Here is a 12,126-nt window from a genome sequence, read left to right on the forward strand (position 1 = left end):
ATATATATATTATGTAATATTCATAACTAGGTAAATATGACAAACCTACAGACCATGAGTCAGCAGGTCTCCTTTGTAAAGTAAGAGTTATTTAATAATGGGGGGCTGTCTTGAATAAAGTAAAAGGTGTCATACCTGCATCTCTCGTCTCATAGGATAAGTCCACTCCTTGAAAAGACAAACAAAAAAAAATAAATAAATAGCATGAAAAATATCACAGGCTAATAAGATAACTCAAGTCTGATAATCTAGGTTTGATCCTTGGAACCCAGGTGATAAGAGACCGGAATCCTGAAAATTATCCTCTGGCCTCCAAATGCTTTCTGAGCATGCGAGAACACAACTCAAGCACATACATGTGTACACACACACACACACACACACACACACACACACAATATAAACAACAAAATGTTATTATTTTTTAAGTGCCACATAGATGTGACCAAAAAATTAGATTCATGACCAGCAAGATGGCTAGCCTGTAAAGGGTGCTTGCCACACTCAAGTCTGACTGGTGTGGGACAATGGTCTATATTCTGTCAATTATATTTTAAATAAATGCTGATTGGTCAGTAGCCAGGCAGCGGCGGGACAAGGAGAACAGGAGAATTCTAGGAAGAGAAAAGCTTGGTCTGCAGTCCTGTTCCAGCCACAGAAGAAGCAAGATGTGACTGCCCCGCCGAATAAGGTACCGAGCCATGTGGCTAGCACAGGTAAGAATAATGGGCTAATATAAGCTGTAAGAGTTAATAAGAAGTCTGATCTAATGGGCTAATCAGTTTATAACTAATATAGAGCTCTGTGTGATGTCTTTGGGACTTAACGACTGTGGGAACCGGGCAGGGCAGACCCTGACCACTCCTGACAACCTGAATTCCACATGGACAGATGGGATCAGAAAACCAATTTCACATTAGCATAAGTAATTTTTTTAATAAAGATTTTAAAAACATTATACCTTTGTGTGTATGTTACTGGGAAAGCAAACCCATGGCTTTATGCATGCTTAGCAAATTGTCTACCACGGAGTTGCACCCCTTAAAAACAACTACATTAAACTTGAAAACATTTTACAACACTGGACAAGAGTTCAGTGGTAGAAATCTTGGCTGACATGCATGAGGACACAAGTTTGAACTCTAGAACTGCAAATAAATAAAAATAGCCTGGTATGGTGGCACATGTCTACAATCCCAGAATTTAGGGGGCAGAAGTAAAAGGACTGCCAGGAAGGTCTAAGACAGTCTGGTCTACACAATGAACAAACCAGGGCTGCTTTGTACACACACACACACACACACACACACACACACACACACCTACAGCAGATCTCTTTGGTGACAAAAATCATGGTACAATTTGCCTGGTATTATATCTGAACAGATATAGGACACTTTTCTTCTTTTAGTTTTATTTTCTTTTGCTTATTACATTGTCTTAGTGCTTTGCCTCCATTCTGTATACCAATGTGTGCCTGGTTCCCTCAGAGGCCAGAAGCGGGTGTTAGATTCTCTGAAAGTGTTACAGATGTTTGTGAGTTGCCATGTTGGTGGTGGCAATCAAACCCAAGTGTGCTAGAAAAGCAGCAACCACTGAGCCATCTCTCCAGTCTCAATGATACCTTTCTATACTTATATATTCTTCAATCTTGAAACAACAGTAGTCAGTTGTAATGAGTACAGTGTATCTACCAAAATTCCTTGAGTTACACATTTAATACCTGTACACTGCACTCTAAACAAAGCACCTAAACTGAGCAAGATGGCACATGCCTTTAATCCTATCACATGAGAGGCAGAGGCAGGGGAATCTCTTGAGGCCTGCCTGGTCTACAGGATGAATCCAGAGCAGCCAGTCGAGCTACACACAGAAACCTCTCAAGAAAACCAACTCAACAACAACAACAACAGAGCACTTAGCCAAAATGACACACTATATAACAAAAAGAGTTACGCTAAGCCATGATAGGAAAAATTCAAAAGTAAGCCTGTATTAGGGTTTTCAATGCTATGATCAAACACCAGACCAAAAGCAACTTGGGGGAGGAAGCAGTTTATTTGGCTTACATATCCCGAGTCATAGTCCACTGAGGAAAGCTGAGGCAGTAACTCAAACTAGATGGGAACCTGGAGGCAGAAGCTGATGCAGAGGCTATGGGGGACTGTTACTTACTGGCTTGTTCCTCATAATTGCTCAATGTGCTTACTCAGATGACTATAGCTTGTGCCATGAGGCTAAAAATATTAGCAACACAGTACTTTAACCACCAGTGTAAAAGCTCAGAAAACCAAATTTTCAGGAATAAGAATAAACAGAAGGCAATGCCACATAAAAGTATCCTTGGAAAGGTGGCTCAGCCATCATGACTAGTGCTCATGTCAAAGACCAGGAAACCCACCAACTCCAGCTCTGAGGTAGGCAGACACAGGAGGACTGCTTGGGTCTCTTGGCTTTCAGCTTTGCCAAGAAAAAATGAGCACCAGACTCCCGGCAGTGACCCTGCTCAGAACAGGCAGAGTGATAAAGGACTGTGTGTGAATACACAAGCGCATCCACTTATGCACACTAGTGTTGGAGGCCCTTCTGTATTTGTGTTGCTTTCATTGGTTATTAAAGAAAACTGCCTTGGCCTAGTTGATAGGGCGGAACTCAGGTAGGCGGGGAAGACAGAACAGAATTCTGGGAGGAAGAAAAGCAGAGACAGGCAGACGCCATGGTTCTCCTACCTGACACAGACGCTGGTTAGAATTTTTCCCGGTAAGCCACGACCTCGTGGTGATATACAGATTATTAGAAATGGGTTAAACTAATATGGGAGAGTTAGCCAATAAGAGGCTAGAAATAATAGGCCAGGCAGTGATTTAATTAATACAATTTCTGTGTGAATATTTTGGGCGGCTGGGACAAACAAGGGGCCCCGCTCCTCCTACAACAGCACATAGATAAGATTTTACAAACTTAAAAGATTTCTTCCAAGCTGGGCATGGCAGATCCCAGCACTCAGGAGACAGAGGCAGGTGAATCTCAATGAGTTCAAAGCAAGCCTGGTCTATACAGTGTTCAGGCCAACCAGGACTGCATAGTGAGATTTTGTCTCAAACAAAACTCCTCAACTCCCCCATGTATTATTTTTATTGATTTTATTAGTAAATTTCTCATTATATACCCCATCACACTCACTTCCTCCAAGGTCAACTTCCTACCTTGTGACCAACCCCCACAAAAGAAGAAAACAAAACACAAGTCCAATTTATGTTGTCTATATACTCACTGGAACATGCTCAAACTCCCAGTAGCTAGCTCCTTGCCAGGCTGTGGGCACACACACCTTTAACCCCAGCACTCGGGAGGCAGAGGCAGGTGGATCTCTGTGAATTCGAGGCCAGCCTGGTCTATGAGAGCAAGTTCCAGGACAGACTACAAAGCTACACAAAGAAACTCTGTCTCAACCAAAAAAAGAAAAAAGAAAACTGAGTCTTTCCCTAGTCACTCTCATGCCAGAAGCTGTCCACTGTGGAGAGCTACACTTCAGCATCCTTGTCACAATGCTTGAGAGTTCTCTTCAAAGCCAGGTGGTGGTGCCCACCTTTAAGCCCAGCACTTGGGAAACAGAAGCAGGTGGTACTGAGTTCAAGGCCAGCTTGATCTACAGAGTTAGTTCCAAGACAGTCAAGGCTACACAGAAAAATGCTGTCTCGAGACAAAACAGAAGCACATATAGGACAAGTGTCCAGATCTTCTGAGGGGGTACTTGTGTGAAGAGGGAAGACTATCCTCTAGAACACTGGTCCTCAGCCTTAATGCTGTAACCCTTTAATACAGTTCCTTGTGTTGCAGTGACACCTAACATAAAATTATTTCATTGTTACTTTATAAATGTAATTTTGCTGCTCTTACGAATTGTAAATATCTGCTATGAGACCCCCAAAGGGTTGAGAACCACTGCTCTAGGCTATGATAAAAACTGAGAATATGCAATAAACTGATAGTAAATAAGACTAATAAGAGAAAAAGGATAAATTTACTACATGCACAGGGTAATCATCTAACACAGGTGATATTTAGGAGCCTATGGTGGCACATGCTTGCAGGCATAGCACTTGAGCGTCTGAGGTAAGATAGGAAGAGTTTTGAGACCGTGTATGTATGTGTATCCTTAAGAAAAAGACACAAACAGATATGCATGGACTCTTAGAAGATCAGGTGATGGCTTGTGATAAATCTCAGTATGGTATCCACTTCTTTTCTTATGTAATTTATTATCTGTCGTTTACTAAACCTCCTGAGAAGGAACTAAATTCCTTTTGTATCTATAAGCAACTAATGGGCATCTGCTGTTTTTATATATCAAAGTTATCGGTAAGTCAAACAGTACTATTTTGCGGTGAACTTTTCTGAACTCCTTCAATTTAGCAAGAAGCTCTTTAAAGTACTTCCCCTCCCCAAAAGATTTCATTGGGTGGGCTGGACAGATGGCTCAGTGGTTAAGAGCATTGCCTGCTCTTCCAAAGGTCCTGAGTTCAATTCCCAGCAACCACATGGTGGCTCACAACCATCTGTAAAGAGGTCTGGCGCCCTCTTCTGGCCTTCAGGCATATAGACAGAATATTGTATACTTAATAAATAAATAAATATTTAAAAAAAAAAGATTTCATTGGGTGTAGGGGGTAGCTTTCAATACTATTAAGCTATCAAGTTTTAAAAAAAAGCATACACAATAAAATGAAATTTTAACCTCTCTCTCTCTTTGGTTTCTTTTTAATTTTTTTTATCATTTTCTTTTTATTTATTTATTTATTATGTACACAATATTCTATCTGCATGTATGCCTGCAGGCCAGAAGAGGGCACCAGACCTCATCACAGATGGTTGTGAGCCACCATGTGGTTGCTGGGAACTGAACTCAGGACCTTTGGAAGAGCAGACAATGCTCTTAACCGCTGAGCCATCTTTCCAGCCCTCTCTTTGGTTTTTCAAGACAAGGTTTTTCTGAGTAGTTTTGGCTATCCTGCAACTCAGAGAGATCCTCAAACACAAAGGATGCAACCACTGCTCAGCTCTTTTTTTTAAAAATTTATTATTTTTTATTGTTTTAATTGAGCTATATATTTTTCTCCACTCCCCTTCTTCCCCCCTCCCCTTCTGCCCTCTCATGATCTGCACGTTCCCAATTTACTCAGGAGATCTGGTCTTTTTCTACTTTCCATATAGACTGATCCATGTATGTCTTGTCTCTCTTAGGGTCTTCTTTGTTGTTTAAGTTCTCTGGGACTATGGACTATGGACTGCAGGCTGGTTTTTCTCTGCTTTATGTCTAAAAGCCACTTATGACTGAGTACATATTATATTTGACTTTCTGGGTCTGGGTTACACCACTCAACTCCTTACCTCATTTTGTTGTTGTTTTTTTCAAGACAGGGTTTCTCTGTAGCTTTGGAGCCTGTCCTGGAACTCATTCTTGTAGACCAGGTTGGCCTCAAACTCAGAGATCTGCCTGCCTCTGCTTCCTGAGTGCTGGGATTAAAGGCATGTCAATTTTTAAACAAAATCAAAATTTCAAAGTTGTTTCAAACTCTGTAAGTTTGTAGACAATAGACCACGAGATACTGTCTCCATATTTATATTTAAAAATATTATGGAGGGTATGGTGGCATTTATCTTTAATCCCAGCATCTAGGAGGCAGAGGCAAGTAGGTCTCTGAGTTTGTGGCCAGCTTGGTGAGTTCATAATGAGTTCCAGGACAGCCAGAGATACAAAGGGAGACTCTGCTGCTATTAATAATAATATTACTATTAATGATAAAAATAAATCTTAAGGTGAAAAGCAAATTGTATAGCAGAAAGAGAATAGAAAGCTATTTCTATTCACAGGTCACATACATACATAACCTTTTTTGGAGAACATCAATCCTATTAAACAACATGTAATAAGTATGGATCTTTGAAACCTAGAAATATTCACGGAAAATATCATTTCAAACTATTTCCGTTGCCATGATCAGATCCTGATTTTCTAGAGCTGTCTTATCCTAACCCTACAGTTATATTTCAAATATGGTTTGAGTGTATTTCCTAAGGAAAATAAGGAAAAGGTGTTGAAATATCTTTCTATTATGAGAATTAAAAGGAGGAAAAATGAATACAACTATAGTGTGCTGGAGGGGCCTCTGAAAAGTGATTAGGTTTAAATAATGTTATTAGCATAATCCTAATGACTATATCCTGCTGAGGAGGAAAATCAGATGACTGACATACAAGACAGAGATGTATGAATAGACACACACACACCATCTTTGTATCTTGTAATATGATACCATATATTTATTACCTGGGGACTCTACCAACAAGGCCATCAATTGATGACGGCCCTTAATCTTGTACTTAACGACAAGAGGCCCAAATAAGCCTAAAAAAAAAAAAAAAAAAAAAAAAAACCTGCATTGAGCTAGATCTCTCTAGCCCATTTCTTTTTCTCTTCTCTCTCTTTGTGGGTGGTGGTGGTATCCTGCATTATAGCTAAGGTAAGCCTGACGTAGGACTTACTATGTAGCCCAGACTAGCCCTGTTTGGTACTTGCGGCAATCCTTTTGACACTGTCCAAATGCTGGGATTAGAGGTATGAACAATTATGCCTGGCTTTCCATTATTAACTGTTTGTCATTTTTTTTATTGGGGGGGGGGGATTGTGGTATATGTAGGTGCATGAGTGAGTGCAAGTGTGCTTGTGTGTAGGTGTACATGTATAGAGGTGAAAAGTTGATATCTAGTGTCTTCCTCAGTTGCTCTTTATTTTCTAATTATTTATTTTATCTATTTGCTTGTTTTGTTTTTGAGACAGGGTCTCACTGACTAGCCCTGGCTAACCTGGGACTTACTATGTAGATCAGGCTGGGCTGGAACTCAGAGATCAGCCTGCCTCAGACTCCCGGGTATTAGGATTAAAGGTGTGTGCCCATCTGACTATTTTGCATCACTTATTAAGGTAGGGTCTCTTGCTGAACTTGGAACTCTGACTCCTCTTGCTAGCCAGTTTGCTCCTGGATCCCATCTCTCCAGCTCCAATGTTCTAAAATCACAGCACATCTCCCTAGACTTTAGTGAGCTCTGGGGACTCAAAGTCTAGACCCCATGCAACCATATCCCCTTATGGAAGGTTCAGCCTATCATGAAAAGAGACAATAAAAATGTAGTAAGTGCAATTTTTATGATGGTAGGTATATAAAATAAACAAGGGTTACAGTAGTATGGGGATATTAAACGGGTCTGGGGCAAAGAGAACGGTGAGAGGAGCTGGTAAAAGACAAGGAAAGTTTCTCTGAAGAAGTACTGCCTAAGTCAGGTGGTAGTGGCCTATACCTCTAATCCCAGTACCTAGGAGACAGAGGTAGCCGGATCTCTAGGCTAGGCTGGTTTACAGGTCTTCTAGGACTATACAAAGAAATCTTGTCTCAAAAAAACAAAACAAAACAAAAAAAACCTTAACTATTGCCTAAACTTAAGCCAAGTTAAACATCCCCATCCCCGCCACTTCTCTGGGTAGCCCTGGCTGTCCTGGAACTTGTTATGTAGACAAGGGTAGTCTCAAACTGGCAGATATCTGCCTGCCCTCTGCTTCAAGAGCAGAGTATACTGGGATTAAAAGTGCGCACTACCACGTTCAACTTCAAATCTCTCTTCTTGAATTTCACTTTTACCAAAGCAGGGTTTGGTTTGAAATTTTGGTTTTCTATGTGGAAGAAAATGCTGATTGTTCCTGATGCCTTACATATATTACTGAGAAATAGTAAACTGATGTTGTTAATCAGATAAAAGTTATTATTCCCAGTAAGAAGTTACAGTTTTTCCAGGGAATAAATATACTATAAACCGAATAAAATATGAAAAAAATTTAAACGAGAATTTCTAAGAATAGGGGAGGGAAGAATGATGGTGTATTTAAAAAGCCTGAAGAGTCAGGCTGGAGAGATGGCTCAGAAGTTAAGAGCATTGCCTGCTCTACCAAAGGTCCTGAGTTCAATTCCCAGCAACCACATGGTGGCTCACAACCATCTGTAATGGGGTCTAGTGCCCTCTTCTGGCCTGCAGGCATAGATACAGACAGAATATTGCATACATAATAAAATAAATAAATAGATAGATAGATAGATAGATAGATAGATAGATAAATAAATAAATAAATAAATAAAAAAGAAGTTAAGAGCACTGGCTGCTCTTCCAGAGGTCCTGAGTTCAATTCCCAGCAACCATATGGTGGCTCACAACCATCTGTAATGACATCTGGTGCCCTCTTCTGGCATGCAGGGATACATGGAGGCAGAATATTGTATACATAATAAATAAATAAATCTTTAAAAAAAAAAAAAGAACCAGGAGTCAAGACTGCAAAGTCATTGTGTACTGTGGTATGCCTGGATATAACCCTTATTCTAAGTAAACCTCAACCTGTGTGTGTGGTTCCAAACAATGCCTGAGTGGAGGTCATAAGGCTGCGTGTTCTTCCATCATGTTCCATCACAAGGGAAACTGATTACAGAACTGAAATTACTCTTCTTTGAAGACAAAAAGTATACCTCACTCACATCACTGTATATTCAAGAAAAAAGTGCAAATTTCTTTTTTATGATTTAACTTAAAATATATTCACATTGCCGGGCGGTGGTGGTGCACGCCTTTAATCCCAGCACTCGGAAGGCAGAGGCAGGCGGATCTCTGTGAGTTCGAGACCAGCCTGGTCTACAAGAGCTAGTTCCAGGACAGGCTCCAAAACCGCAGAGAAACCCTGACTCGAAAAACCAAAAAAATAAAAAAATAAAAAAATAAAAAAAATAAAATATAAGCTGGGCGGTGGTGGCGCATGCCTTTAATCCCAGCACTTGGGAGGCAGAGGCAGGCGGATCTCTGTTAGTTCGAGGCCAGCCTGGTCTACAAGAGCTAGTTCCAGGACAGGAACCAAAAAAGCTACAGAGAAACCCTGTCTCGAAAAATCCAAAAAAAATAAATAAATTATATATATTTTCACATCTCAAGCATCACTACTACAAATAAGAGAGAGAATTCTCCAAATGCCTGTTATCTACTTGGGAGATCAGAAGTTAAAGATCATCCTTGGCTACAGCAATTTTCAGGCCAGCCTGGCTACATAAGATCTTGTCTTAAAATTAAAAATCATTTTAAAAAAGTAGTTAGGTTTGGTGGCACACACCTTTAATACCAAGCCTCAGGAGACTGAGAAAGACGGATCTTTGTGAGTTTGAGACCAATCTGGTCTACAAGAGCTAGTTCCAGGACAGGCTTCAAACCCAGTCTCAGGAAAAAAAAAAAGTTTAAGACCAGACCGCTGCACACTGAGTGTTCCAGGACAGCCAGGGCTACATAGAAACCATGTCTCTCTCTCTTTTTTTTTTTTTTTTAGAATTTTTTTTTTATTTATTATGTGTACAGTAATCTCAGTATTCTGTCTGTATGTATGCCTGCAGGCCAGAAGAGGGCACCAGATCTCATTACAGATGGTTGTGAGCCACCATGTGGTTGCTGGGAAATGAACTCAGGACCTTTGGAAGAGCAGGCAGTACACTTAACCGCTGAGCCATCTCTCCAGCCCCCCCCCCCCCCCCCCCCCCCCCCCCCCCCCCCCGGCGACGGTGGCGCACGCCTTTAATCCCAGCACTCGGGAGGCAGAGGCAGGCGGATCTCTGTGAGTTCGAGACCAGCCTGGTCTACAAGAGCTAGTTCCAGGACAGGCTCCAAAACCACAGAGAAACCCTGTCTCAAAAAAACAACAAAAAAAAGAAACCATGTCTCAAAAAACCCACCACAACAAAACAAACACCAAAAAAGTAACATCAAATGAAGATATTCAATAGAATTGAGTATGTGGCATAAACTCAATCCAAAATAAAGCAATTACTTTTTTGAGACAGGGTCTCATGTAACTCAAACTGGTCTCAAACTGCTATACAAACCAAGCCTGCCCTGAACTCCTCATCTTTCTGCTTCCACCTCCCAAGTTGTGGAAATACACGAATGTGGCAGCTATACCCCCCTCCAAATACCTTTTAAGCACTTGGAGGAATGAAAGGGTGCACGCGGTTAAAATCCTATTACTTGGGATTGGGAGGCAGGTGGATCTCTGTGAGTCTGAGGACAGCCTAGTCTACATATTGAGTTTCAGGACAGTCAGGGCTATGTTGACAGACCCTGTCTCAAAACACACAAACAAAACTCTAGAATCCTTTCTTGATCCTATTCAGTGTCACAGCTAAGAGTCCTTGTCTTGTTACTAACAGCCTCTACTGAACTCCAAGTTAATTGTTTCTGATACCATAAAATACAACAAAGGGGGGGAAATCTCTGAAGTGGTAGGTAGAGAAAAGTCAAGGTGGAGTGAAAAAGAACCCTGAATTACGGAATCGGGAGAAGGTAAAGATAATTTGCTCTCAACAGTAAATTGCCTCCTAGGGCAAGACTTATGATTAAAAGTTTTAAAATTCAAAGCTAGGTTTGTGACTTTTTTTTTTTAACTTGGGGAACTATTATGAGGGTGCAATTCCAGAGTTCACGCCTCCGGTCTACTCCACACGTGGGGTTATGTGTCCCGCGTGTGAATTTAACATCAAGCTCAGATTAAAAACAACTCCACAGCGTGTTGCTTTGGCAATCAAAAATGAGTCTACCTTCAAGTAAATCCCCAATGCCGAGGCGAGAGGCCAGAGGTCCTCTTCGCGTTGGGTACTCTACCAGGACCTCACGGATGCCCCCCAAAGGGAAAGGGAAGCGTCTACGACGGTTGGGCTAGAGTCGCGGCTCGGCCGGAGTCCCGGGTCGGCCTGCGGCGGGGCGGGCGCTCACCTCGGCGTCGTCTTTGCACTGTGGAAGCGAGGGGAACTCCAGCTTCACGTCCTCCATGGTCCCAGGGCCCCGGCGGGTGGGCGCGGCGCGAGGGACAGCGGGGCGCCCGGCCGTCCCCCGGGCTGGCGGAGGCGACGCGGGAAGGAGGGCGGGCGGACGGCGGGCTGACGCGCGGCGGGCTCACAGCGAGCACTCGCGGACCACGGTGTCCGGGCGGCTGCAACAGGAAGGCAGAGGGCAAGGTGACGCTCTGCCGGCCGCCATGCTGCGGCCGTCTCCCCCCGCAGGTCTTCGCGCCCCTCAGACAGCCGGGATCCGGCCCAGGCACGAGCCCATAACCGTCTCCTCCCGCCCCCACCCACGCGCCACAGCCAATCCCAGCCCACGCTTGCCGACGGCCCGCCCCCGCCGCCGCCAGGTGTCAGCGTGCCTCCGCCCCGCCCGTCCGCGAGCGCGCAGACGCGGGGGGCGGGGCCTCCTGCGGGGCGGGGCCGTGGCCGGAGGAAGGGAGGGGAGGTCCCAGGAGAAGGCCGTCCGCGGTCAGGCCAGCTAGGCCAACCTTCCCAGACGGGCACTCAGAAGGGAGGCTGCCCACCCCATTTGTGAGGGAAGTTATAACCCAAACCCGGAAGAGTTCACTTTAAATCCATGTTAGACTATGCAGAAAAAGAGATACCCATCTCCTTAAAACAATTTAAAGTGGCCTCTTAGGAAACTCCCGAGTGTAACAACCCAGAGAATCCTGGAAATGATAAATAAAAAGTCACCAGAAATGATAGCTCCCTTTGAGTTAAATTTCTACATTTAACATGCTTGGGTGTGTGTGTGCCATGAGCGGGGCGTGAGTTAGAGTTAAGTTTTTTTTTTTTGTTTTTTTGGTTTTTTTGTGGATTTTCGAGACAGGGTTTCTCCGTAGCTTTTTGGTTCCTGTCCTGGAACTAGCTCTTGTAGACCAGGCTGGCCTCGAACTCACAGAGATCCGCCTGCCTCTGCCTCCCGAGTACTGGGATTAAAGACGTGCGCCACCACCGCCCGGCAAGGTTTTAAAGGTTAGGAATATACTTTCTTAGGATGTCTGTCAACCAAGCTCATCTTTAAACTCATAATAAATCTATCTGGTCTCTTGAGTCCTGGGATTAAAAGACACCATCAGGCCCAGCTATAACTTCTGGAGAACCTTTGGTCTCACTGCCTGCAAGGTGTGTAACTAACAGTCTTACTGTTTTATATTTTTAAGAGTACATTCTAAAGACCTTGGAACTTACTGTTATTAAA

At 43.0% G+C, this 12,126-nt stretch overlaps 1 protein-coding gene across 1 annotated transcript in view; it reads right to left on the reverse strand.

Annotated features, from left to right (window-relative positions):
• The window catches only part of Styx (serine/threonine/tyrosine interacting protein), a 34,446-nt gene extending 23,262 nt beyond the window's left edge, over positions 1-11,184 (reverse strand). Inside the window, exons 1-2 of the mRNA XM_057786575.1 lie at positions 10,852-11,184; positions 136-168 (exon numbers count right to left, since the gene is read on the reverse strand). Coding sequence (XP_057642558.1) covers positions 136-168; positions 10,852-10,908 — 90 coding nt within the window. The 5' untranslated portion in view covers positions 10,909-11,184. The remainder of the gene's footprint in view (positions 1-135; positions 169-10,851) is intronic.
• Positions 11,185-12,126: the final 942 nt, after the last annotated feature.

This window comes from Chionomys nivalis, chromosome 12 (genome assembly GCF_950005125.1).
Source record: "Chionomys nivalis chromosome 12, mChiNiv1.1, whole genome shotgun sequence".
NCBI lineage: Eukaryota > Metazoa > Chordata > Mammalia > Rodentia > Cricetidae > Chionomys > Chionomys nivalis.